Genomic DNA, 12,238 nt, shown 5'->3' with positions numbered 1-12,238 from the left:
ATTTAAAAAAAATAATACATTGAATGGCTATAGCTTTAGGAAATGCTGACTATAAATGTAAAAAACATGGTTTGCTTTCATGAAATTAATTTAAACCCCATTAACCCCTTGAAACTCTGACATGTGGCCGGCGGGCCATTCGCTATTCTGTCTTTCGGAGGTTGTTGTGGGCTGGGTTTTCAAGCTAGAGGGAAGATACTGGTATCATATGAAGCTAGAAAACAGGTATAAAATGACCTGTTGTGACTTCGAGGATAATCACAGCCTCATGAAACTTTACAACCACAAACTAGAGACCTAGACCCTGTTCAGACCTGGTATTAACATGCGTCCTCAGTGATCGGATCACAAGTGGACAGCATTAAGTACATCTGTTCACACCTGGGTAACAACTGTGGATTCAACGTTTTTTCACATTAAACTCGTTGACATTACAGTTGAGTTCGACCAAAACACACTTGTTGATTGTTGGAAAGAGTAATGACGACAGTTTTGGTGAGTTTTATTTTGTTTCTGTCCAGTTTGAATGAAGTGTTTTACAATGCTCCGCTACGTACAGCTGATCTCAACATAAACAAAAATACGCGTGGATGATGGCGCAAGCTGAACGGAGAGGGGGACGGAGGTCTGCGCTCTCCGAGGGCCATTCTAGTTTAATTAATAAAATGTTATTCCTTATCGATGACTAGAACAACTTGACACACAGTGCTGTGCTGCATCTCAAATTAATCTTCAGGTTCCCAGCTTTCAGATGATGTACACCACTGACATCAACTGTTGCCTACTTATCTACCCCTGAACATCCCCCGCCCTCCACCGCTACCCCTGATAAAAGAAGAGGGCGGAATGGTAAGGGGTTAACACACTTCGTAATGATGTTTTTGTATCAGGAAGGCTGAACAAAAGTTGGTTGATTTATTGTTTTCCTTTTTTAGAAGCAAAAAAATGCATTTCTTGAAATCTGAATCTGTGTGTATCAGATTCCAGTGACATCTTTTAGAGAGAGGAGAGGAGGAAGATGGGGAGAAAGAGAGGTTGAAGAGGCATCCCACACATGACAAGCACAGGCACGTCTATTTTGAATTGTGAGTGAGGAAATTATACCAACTATCTGTCTCCGTCGCTCTGTGTTTCAGCCTGTGTTTGAATAGCCCACTCAGATACCACATAGAGTGTCTCGGCGAGAGAATATCCAGGATTTTGTACGCTTTCAGCCGTGATAGACCACCGCGCTCCATCGCTCTGCTGCTTTGAGTGTTGGGTGGGTGCGTGCCAATCCAGAGTGCATCAGGATGACACCTAAGAGCCAATAATTACAGAGCAGAGCATCATGTCTGTGTCAGCCCCCTTGTTCTCTGCTTTTAGAGGTATGCAGTGTTATTTATACGCCGGCCTCTTCCTTGTGTGTCGGGGGAGATGTTCTTTCTTCAGAGGGTGAAGGGGGGACATTTTCCAGCTTGTACAGTACACACAACTGTTCTACATTTCCAAAAAATATTCAGTCATTTCATGGTTTTCTGTTGTCGCCCTGATTCCGAAGACTGCACATGTAACCGTGTGGCACCATTAACACATTTTTTTTGCTGCATAATCCTCACACACAGCAAACACTGCACTTACACACTGTCATGCTCTGGTTATTATCTGCAAGGTGCAGCTGTCTCTCAGTACATCCAAGTATGAACATAATACACAGCGAACAGTACACACACAAAATTGCAGCAAAGCCACACCATCACTCTCAGTGATCACAAACAACACAACACATCTGTGAGCCTTATTGCCTGGCCTTACAGATACAGTAGGCATCGCACTCTTTCTCAGACTGGTTCAGTGCCGTCAGCTGTTATTTACAGTCCAGTAACGAGCAATTTTTTTTTTCTCTGCCCCAATTTCTGTCTGCCTTTGTCTCTATCAGGTTTGTAGAGTTTTTACTCACTGTACATCAATTTGCGAGTTTACCTTTTTAAATATAACAGAATCCACTCATGTAGCCCCAGTGATTTCTTTGTTGACAGTTCAATAAAGACTGGGTAAACCATTCATGTTAAGATGGAAAGGAAATATGTGAAGTTTGCCCCAACCCAGTCATCAGAGGTCTGTGTCCTCTAACTGTGCAGACAAACAGTGTTTCTTTGCTGACTTGGCTGGCATGCTACAGTATAGCTCTCGGTTGCCACCGACGATGAAATAACCATCACTTTGCCCAAATATCAGGAGGATCAGTGCTGCGATGACCTTGAAGCGACTTCTGTCGGCTTCTGTCAGGAGCTCCCGCGCCGCTATCAAGTCCATTGTCAAATCACGTCAAACAGAGAGCCTTGAAGCTGTGTGCTGTTGTGCAGCGTCGGCTTGCAGAGGGCAGAGATGGATAGTGTTTTTTTGGGGTAAATGTGTGTCGTGCATGTAAGATAAGCAGAGCTCGGTGTGAGATTAATATCAGCTGTGTTACTCTCTCCTCCCCTTTGGGTTTTCTCTGCAAGCGAACCCTGTTGCCCCCTCGCCTTGTGACTTGGCTCATGATGCTTTAGTAAATCTGGGGCATGTTTACAGTCAGGGCTTTTAGGAGTGTCTTGGCAGGCGTATACCTAGCAAGCAGCCAATCAATCGCCCCACCCTTGGAGTACTATTAAACCTAGAAAAAATAGGTTGATCCTGCTCCGTTTTTTCTAAAATATGACGCCTGCCAAAGTGCTGCTATGTACTTTATTTCTCAGTGACGCTGTGTCTGCAAGCTGGCACCCTCTGATGATATCTTAGTTATCTCAATGGTGAGTAAGCACGCTGAACACTCTCAGCTGTAATGTGAATGAAGGGATTCAGAGGAAATCTTAATTGATGTCACTGTGCTATTTTGGAGGTCTGGTCTCTCAACACCGATAGAGTTATCCAGAATCTATTTTAATCTTTAAGTCATAAATGTGGGCCATTTTGGAGATATAAAAAGAAAGGATTTCATTAATGTGTCTGGAACAGGAAGTATTTTGATGATTCATAAGAATTTCCCATAAGAGCACTCACTTTATATCTACACCCTATAGACACTTTATTTGTCTCAAAGTCTTTGTGCTTCTGTTAAAGGTATAGTACAACATTTTGGGAAACTCGCCTTTTCGTTTTCTGCTGAAAGTTAGACGAGAAAATTGATACCACTCATGTATGTACTGTAAATGTGAAGCTACGGCCTGCAGCCAGTTAGCTAACCTTACCATATAGACTGGAAACGACTAGCCTTGCTCTAAAGGTGACACAATTTCGGTACCAACACCTCTAAAGCTCCCAAATTAAGATGTTACTAGTGCAGTCGCCATTCGTGGCGTGGCCGTTCGCAACAGGCTTATTGCTGCTTGCAGCGTTGCTGCTTGTGCCTGTTCGGAGTGTGTAGGCATTCGGAGTGGGCAGATTGCTTGGCCACAAGGAAGTGCTGCTTGCAGCAATGCCGAGAACCGCTTGGTGCTCGTTGACTCCAGGGAAGTGAAGAACAGTTCGGTAGTAAAGTTAGTATATCCAGCATCTGCTGCGGACAACATGCTGCACAGTGTTAATATTGAACATGTTGCGTGTCCAAATTGCACCAAAATCAACATAGCACTCCACAGGGTCCCCAGCAATACACCCGCCAAGTGTGAAGTTGATCGGATAACTGGTTCTTGAGATATGCAAAGGATGTACAGACTGCTTTATAGTTAGATATCTAGTTAAGTGTAAAAATAACTATTTGTGGGGGCTATGTGGTAGTCTATTTCTTGCTTTTTCAGGCTGTTATGCAAAAACGTTGTGCATCTCCCAGCAGAAAAGCACCTATTTGAGTCAATGCATGCTGCATTATCAGTAAGGCAGCTTGCATTAACACTAGCATCTGTAGGCAGGGGATATAATACGCTGTACATATGGAAGAAGATGTACGACTTTCCCTCATGTATCTCTGTTTTAATTCAAGAAGTTTGTAGCTGTTCATCGTGTGTGCACAGATTTAGTCTGATTCTCTCACAAACATTTCTGTGATCACAGAGCAGTTGGTCTGAAATCCTCCGTGATGTGATTTGTTCCTGCCATCTTTTACCTCCATGATGAACGAATACAATGAAAACACCGCCACAATCCAATTTCACCTAATTAATTGCTGAGAGGTTATTATGTGCCAGTGGCGAAAAGACATTTCTTAAATGTTGCATGCAGACCCCGATCTTCCAGCTGGAAACTGTCCTCAAACAATGCATCCTTTGAGTTGTGCCACTGCGCTCTAGTTTGGACCACTGGCCAATTACTTTTTCAGCTTGTAGGCTTTCATAACTGCAGAGAATTGAGGCAAATGTACACAGTTTGACTTCAAAGAACCTGTGCTATACTAACTAATTCAGCATGTTAACACCGGCAATAAAGCAGCCATATTGATGTAAGGTGTGATGTGATGAGCATTAGCAGAGGTTGAGGGCCCCGGCTTGGTGACAGCCAACTGATTAAACAGGCGGGTGATGAATGGACCTGGTGCCTGGCTGTGAAATGGCCCGCAGATGCCCGGCATTCTGCTGAAAGCATGTCAAAACACACAACTACGTCTGCTGCATTAGAAAGTATGAAAAATCGGCCAAAGAACCAAACCGTTGTCGATGAAAAAAGACGGAGAGAAAGCCTTGAGTTTCTGTTTGAAATCGCCGCTTGACACAACTGACGTTTGTTACGGGCTTGACCTTCTGCTCTTATCAAAAATCCATCTCAGAGTGCTTTGAGAATAACATTTTCATCCCTTGTCTGCATGTTTCTTCATAGGTCAACATCTCAATCCGGTCTTCCTGGTTACCACAACTCCCACTCAGTACCCCGACCTCAATCTCCTCCCCACACACACACACACACACACACACACACACACACACAACCTGCCGCTAAGTAGCCCCTGGACTGCTCTCTGAGTAAAAGTTTCATGAGTTTGCTCTCCTTTGCTCGTTATTCCATTGTCTGTCTGAGAGGATGTCACTGTGATTTATGTCAGAGAGTTTTAATATGCTTGGGGAAGGCTGTTTTTGGTTCCAGTGAATGGCCAAAACTCAGGGGAGCCGTGACAGTCAAGCTATGATATGTCCCCCTGTTGAGAGGAGGGATGGCACTCCTTTGTCTGCCATCGGCGGGGTCCATTGGGACGGACCATAGCTCTCTTTATAAGCATTTAGGACATTTTTAACAGTCTTAATCCCCCTTGAAATAAAACCAGCTTTCCCTTCTCCACATTGGAAAAACTCAGTTTTCCTGTCGTCTATGACAATAGGAAGTCTATTTCACATTTTGTATCCCCTCCCTGGATTTTAATGACAGGCCCCTCTCTTCATTGACTCCAGATGTCACAACGTTTTAAACAGAATGAGGGCTGTTGATCTGAAAAGGGCCTAAGATTTGATTTTGGACAAGATGGAGCCTGTGCAGCTGGCTTTAACTCCCATAAGGGGAAAGCGATCATCTGCCAAAAGGGCCTCGAGTTTCAGATGAACCATTTGTTTGCGAGCATATTGGAAAGTTTAAGTCGTGGGTTGTAAACATTTATTGCTGTTTACTGGCTCCATTTGCATTATGCACCACCTGGAGGGCTGGAGATAAACTTAGCGCCGGTGTCTTTTTCCTCCCTGTCAGAAGTGTCTAAATTTAAAAGCAGTTTGCTGGTTATACACGAGGGAAATGCTGTAAACGGTTTAACTGCAGCAAATATTAGTGTTGACGACTGCAGATACGAGCCAGTAATCTTATTTGGACAAGCAAATGGAGTCCGTCACCCCCAGCGTTTTGACTTGGGGAGCACATCGAGTGAGTTTAATATGTTTGGAATGTGAGGCGATAGATAAACATTTACAAAGATGGTCAAAAACTGCACAGGGTAAGAAGTATGTAAGCAATGGATGCACAAATATTTGATTGCACATATCCCGTGTCTTTGGTGACCTGTAGGAGATTGTTAGTCTTGTTGATAGATATCAAGTGATAACATCCACCCGTCCGGATCCAGCTGTAACTTCTCTAAGGATCACAATACTTGAAGGTCTTGAGTAAACCATCATGGCTTCCTGGACCCTTTGCTGGCTCTTATATTGGTTAGAAGTTATCACACAGCAAGTCAAACTGAAAAGTGGCCAATTGTCAGAGCCATTGCCTGTTACAAAAATCATTGAAACTCCACTTTCACGGTGGAAAGCAGTAAAAAAAGGAAAAGCTGCTGCTGATGCCTCTGTCTGTAGAGGATCCTGGCTTGCTGAGTGAAATGCTATAAAAGGAGCAATGTGTACATTGAATCTCCACTTCATCACAATAACTATTTGAGGCTGCAGGGAAGGGAGCGACGTGGGAAAAAGTAACTCATTTGACTCGTGGCCCGCTGCTGAAGAGATCCATGTGAAGAGGGTTGGCGAGCAGCAGAATGAAGGAGATTTAGATTGGTGTTGAGTGGAATAGCTGCCAGCGCAGAGCAGAGCAAAGAGAGAGAGAGAGAGAGAGAGACGGCCAGCACGGGAAAGTGTGGACGTGGCTCACTGGCGTACATGTGACACGTTCTCATGGAGCTACAGTAGCTGCTGGCTGCCGACAGAGAGGACAGGAGTGAGGGGTGTAGAAATTATGCTCAGTGAGAGTTTCCCCCTTCGTATCATGAATTGATTTGACTGAGGCTCACCGTTATGTGTTGGATGTAATGTGATGTATGTCCACTTGTTCTTGTTTCCTGCTAGATTTGTGTCTTTCTGCGAGGCCTTGACGGAAATTCACATATTTTCTTAGAGGACTATAAGTATTAAAACATCAGTTCAGATGTTACCTCTCCGATCGTACATTTGTGTTTGGTCAACGCGTTGGATTAGGGTAGTTTTTGCCTGGATTCAACATAAACCTCAACTTTAGCACATGGCTTATTGTTACCTCCGCCAAGGCCGAAGGCCTAGGTAGGAGGTTATGTTTTCACCGGCGTTGGTTTGTTGGTTTGTCCGTAATGAACAATCCATTAGATTTTGGTGGCGATCCAGATCATGATCCTGCTTCAGGATTTTTTTTTAATAATTCCGGTTAGCCTGTGCATTAACACCACAGGCTTTAGGACATGCGCAGTGTAACTGATGACGCTTTCATGACGCATCACCCTGCATCTTTCCTTCTGCCTACAGAGGGACAGAGAGAGAGCGGGGGGTGGAGGAGGAAGGGTGGGACACCTGTAGAATTGGTGTTTTTTCATAATAAACTCAGTGAAATTACAGTTGAGTTCGACCAAAGCACACTTTGTGATTGTTGGAAAGAGTAACCACGACGGTTTAGGTGAGTTTTACTTTATTTCTGTCCAGTTTGAATGAAGTGTTTTACGATGCTCCGCTACGTAGAGCTGATCCCAACATAAAACAAAAATACATGTGGATGATGGCGCAAGCTGCACGGAGAGGGGGGGCAATCGTACTCGGGCAGCTTGGCGGAGGTCTGTGCTCTCCGAGTGCCATTTTAGTTCATTAATATATTTATTTTTTTATTATATAATGTATGTAATACTATGGTGATCATGTGATTGCCCCCCATGGGTTGTTGATACCATATAGGTGAGGCCACATCTGCTTTGTCTGTTTGTTTTTAAGCCCTGACGAAAACCTACAATAAAGGTTTTTTAATATATTTCCTTCCTCGTTGCTACTTGTTTTAGTATTTTGGAGTGCCTGGATTGCCGTCCTGTCTAAATCAGACACACAGACTAACATAAGATAGTTGTTTGCTGTTGGCTCTATGCATTGGGCAATCTCCCAGCAAATTGTTGTACTTTTCTATAGATGTTTTTAATGATGTCTACTTTATACTTCACTAGTAAAATAAAATGCTCTTTTTCCATGTTTTCACCTGAGAAAGCTTGAAAATTGTTGTGTGCTAGTAACCAGATTGAATTAGTTTTGACCGTTGCCATTTATAGCGTGTACAGCTACTTTTTGGTTGGATATGAGAAACTGATCATATTCATACAGGTGATGTTATCATTTTGTCAGGTATTCTGCATTTAATAACAGGAATAAAATGTATTTATGCCTCCGCGCCGACAATAGCCTTGGCTGGAGGCATTACGTTTTTTGTCCGTCCGTCCGGTCCATTCTCGTGAATGCGATATCTCAGGAACGCCTCGAGGGATTTCTTCACATTTTTTTCAAATTTGGCACAAATGTTCACTTGGACTCAAGAATAAACTGATTAGATTTTGGTGGTCAAAGGTCACTGTGACCTCACAAAACACATTTTTGGATATTCATATGGTAATTATGACAATTTCACACATATGTCTAAAAGGATAAAATGATGTAAGGACATTTTGCACAGACATGGATGCAAACCACAGCTGCCGCAAGGCGGTGTTTTTTTTCTGATAATGAGATGAAATTTCGCAACCCTTTTGAAACCCACAAACACTCCTCAACATGCATTTTAAATCCCAGCACTGTGATATGGAAATCACTGATTGTTTTTCTCCCCGCAGAAGGCAAAAACAGCTTATTATTTAGAGCGTTGTAATTGGGGACCTATTTATGTGTGTTTTCTTGTACTTCCAGCATCAGGATATGTTCTGTACCAGTCAGTTCCTCTCTGTTCTGTCCTGCTATGTGATGATAATCTCCAGCGTGTGTTTTTTCCTGCTGTTTCCCAGATGCGAAGGAAAGGTCAGCCAAGAGATTCTCTGTGGACGGCGTCTTCAATTACACCTCGCTGTTGCTCAGCCAGGAGGACGACATGCTGTACGTCGGAGCCAGGGAGGCGCTGTTCGCCCTCAGCCTCTCGGACATCAGCAAGGCCAAGCTGCAGAAGAACGTGAGTATGTAACAAAGTGGATTATCAGAGGCAATATTGCAGTGAAGACGTGGGCTTGCTTACTCCATATGTCGTGTTTTGCATCATAAAAGGTATTTTTTTCATTATTTCCATACCACACAGCTGTTCTTTTGGGTAACACTTTACCCAAAGAACAGCTTTCATGGTAATTAGGTGATAAATAGCAAGTAACCTATTTGGAATTCTTTTGGAATTGCTGCCAAATAACCCCAATATTTACCTCAAAATTGATAAAAAATTGCTTTATTATAAACAGAATTTAATAATTATATGCTAAAATAGCATATAATGGTTAAAGTAGGGCCCTTAGGCTTGAGAAGCGGCTGTGCGCTGCTCTTCATCAGAGATGGAAAACCAAAACTAATAGAAAGACACTTCTGATAAGGCACAAATCTCACCATTGTGTGACTTATTGTCTACACAAATGTAACCTGGTAGCTAATGTAATGATTCAGGGAGATTTTTAGAGAAATTTCAAAGAAGTTATTTGCTAATTATTATCTCTTTACCAGCAGACATGGAAATAAAGCATATCAATTAACTTTGTATTCTTTTCTTTGAAATGTATTCAATAAATTACCAGCTATTGGGAAATAGCGGAATATAATTATTAAATAATGTTTATAATAGATATAAAATAAATAAAATTCCAGAGTCATGTCCCAAGTGAAGACAGCCAAACAAAGTATTTTTTTTATACATTGTGAGGTAAATATTGGGGTAATTTGGCAGTAATTCTAAAGAAATTTCAAATAGTTTACTTGCTAATTACCATGAAATTTGCGGACCTGTAAAAAATGAAGTGTTACCGTTCTTTGTTGATATTAGAGAAACAGTCCTCAGTAGAATCAGCATGGTTCCCTGAATTTGAAATGACTTATTCAGGGTTTCTTTTTCATCTTCAGCTGACGTGGGGCACTCCTGCTGGAAAAAGAGAGGAATGCAGCTTCAAAGGCAAAAACTTAGAGGTGAGAGGCATCTTCTACCGCTCCAGCAAAAAAAAACGCCAAATAATGAAAACACCTCAGGAAGTTGTATAATGACGATATCGAGAGCATGGATTTTCTTGCACAGGGGTGTTTGTTCTGTACTTGCAGTCTTCTCTGAATCCTTTCACTGGCATGTCGTGAGAAGATAAAATGAGCATTGAGTTGTGTTTTGACAAACCTTTCCACCAGTTACAAATAGATTCATCAAGTGTGCACGCTCGCCAGGGAATTGCTCTTTTCTGTCTGCACTGCTTCTTTCTCCCTTTCAGTCTGTTACCTTGTTGTCATGCCAGCTGTTGTATCCCTAGGCGACAAACCTTGGTAATCTTTATACTGCAGTGTACAACTCTGGTCTGTGTATTACAGAAAGCCCACCAGGCGACTGCTGTGTGTAATGCTGGGAGGTTTTCCCAACAGCGTTTGAGGGAAAAGGGAACATTTTATTTCTATCCAGTTTCACAGTTTTTGAAGTATTTGTGGGGGTTTTTTTTGCTTTGAAAGATTTACTCATGATTAGGAGCTCCAGTATTTCAGGCACAGGTTTTAAGGAGCTCTCAAGAAAAAACACACTGAGTTGTAAGAATATCTTGTGGACTCATGGACCTCACACTCTCTCCATTTGTTCCCCCATCCAGACTGATTGCTTCAATTACATCAAAATCCTCCTGCGGCTGAATAGCACTCATCTCTATGTGTGTGGCACCTATGCTTTCAGTCCTATTTGCGCCTACATAGTAAGTAATGACCTCTCAATCTACCCATTGTTCACTTCCAAGGGTTGATTATTCTCCTGTCATCTGTCTTTTTATTTCTCTCCACTTCTCTCACTAGCACAGCTTTGAATTTAGATCTTTTTTTTTGGGATGGAGGGGGTGTTCTGGAGGACTCAAGGTCTTTTATCCACCATGTCAGTATTGGATCTGCTGTTATCCAAGCGTAACCAAATGCTGCTGAGGCACTTTAGCCAGACAAGTCAGCGGGGGGTACACAAGCTGTGTGGTTTCCAGCAAGAGGGAAGAAGCAGGAGATCTGTTTGTCTAGCGGAGTAGTAAATCTGGATTGATGGTAACCGGCAGCAAGATGGCATTGATTTCAGTGATAGGGGGCCAATCGAGCTTGGCGATAGCTCGGCTCTTAAAGTGGCAACAGATAACTTTTCAACTTTTCTCCCCCTTAGTGCTTCCAAGAGGTATCATTGTTGATGCCGCTGTCGCAAAGACAACCTCAGATAACATTTCTTCTGTCCGTTGATTTTCACATGAACAAGAAGATCGATCTACCTGTTCTTATATCGTTAACGACATGACGACCGCCAGCAGCCTGGCTACGGTCCAAAGCAAGAAACAATCGTAAGAATCCCAATTTGATCTAGAAACCCTCATCTCAGTGCTATGATAAAGTCAGAGTAAAACACTCTGTAGTATTAATAAGTAGGCAGGTTACTTACAAAGAACGTTTTTCATCACTCTCTCTCTTTGCCTCCTCCGTCAACGGGGCTCTTTTGCAGTCGTGTCTAGAAGGTAACCCACAAATTGCGAAAACTAGCAAAAACTCTAGCGAGACTCGCTGCTCGACGACCTCTCCTAATCTTAACTATTCAACGTCAATGCCTAAATTTAACAATCTCACGAGAGATTTGCAATTTGTGTCTTACCTTTTATACATTACCCTCTAGAGTTTCTTAACATTACTCCGGTTGTTGCCATCTCCACTACCTTCGGGATAGCTACTGTAAGCTACTTTGTTAAGTTGCCTCTTAGCAAAATGCTGTCTGGTAAGCAGGGATGCAGTGAATATGTCTAGGGCTTTTATTGTGAAAGGTCAGAACGGAAGGAGTGTAGCTGTAATACCGATGACAATGTGGGAGGGATTAAAGGGTTTACCGTCTTGGTTCGGACTACAAAGCCTCTATGTTATTATTTTATTACCTACATAAGTATGAACGCAACTCAAGGTTGTGTCTAGAAGGTGACTTGCAAATTGCAAAACTCTCACAAGACTGTTAATGTTAGGCATTGACCTTAAATGGTTGAGGTTAGGTAGTTCATCAGGCAGTGAATTGATGACAAGTTTTCCCAATTTGTGGATTACTTTCTAGACACGACCCAAATCAAATGTTATCCTCCTTTATCCTTTGTGCCGTAAATCGAGCCTTCCTTTTCCCGGGAGATCGCGAGCTGGTGGCAGACAAAATTGCATAGTGAAAGTGAGGTTTATAGGGAACCAATCTAAACGCTGATGGTGTCCTTATTCTAGAGCCATTACATTGTGCAATCAACATTTACTTCATGATGATAAGTTAAAGCAAAAAACTCTGTGTAGTGCCACTTTAGAGCGGGGCTTTAAACTCCCCTTTGACGTCAGAGTGAAAGAAAAACACGGGACGTCTCAGGCCGTAGATCACTTGGCAGGACTTTAGGCCC

At 42.5% G+C, this 12,238-nt stretch overlaps 1 protein-coding gene across 2 annotated transcripts in view; it reads left to right on the top strand.

Moving 5' to 3' along the window:
* The window catches only part of sema4bb (sema domain, immunoglobulin domain (Ig), transmembrane domain (TM) and short cytoplasmic domain, (semaphorin) 4Bb), a 65,051-nt gene that overhangs the window by 35,117 nt on the left and 17,696 nt on the right, over window positions 1-12,238 (top strand). For both annotated transcript variants that reach the window (XM_037757698.1, XM_037757697.1), the window contains exons 3-5: window positions 8,645-8,805; window positions 9,732-9,794; window positions 10,451-10,549. In XM_037757698.1, the coding sequence (XP_037613626.1) occupies window positions 8,645-8,805; window positions 9,732-9,794; window positions 10,451-10,549 (323 nt within the window). The remainder of the gene's footprint in view (window positions 1-8,644; window positions 8,806-9,731; window positions 9,795-10,450; window positions 10,550-12,238) is intronic.

The sequence above is a fragment of the Sebastes umbrosus genome, chromosome 2 (assembly GCF_015220745.1).
Source record: "Sebastes umbrosus isolate fSebUmb1 chromosome 2, fSebUmb1.pri, whole genome shotgun sequence".
Taxonomy (NCBI): domain Eukaryota; kingdom Metazoa; phylum Chordata; class Actinopteri; order Perciformes; family Sebastidae; genus Sebastes; species Sebastes umbrosus.
Note: the sequence above shows the minus strand (reverse complement) of the source record. Positions and strands in the feature narration are given on the sequence as shown.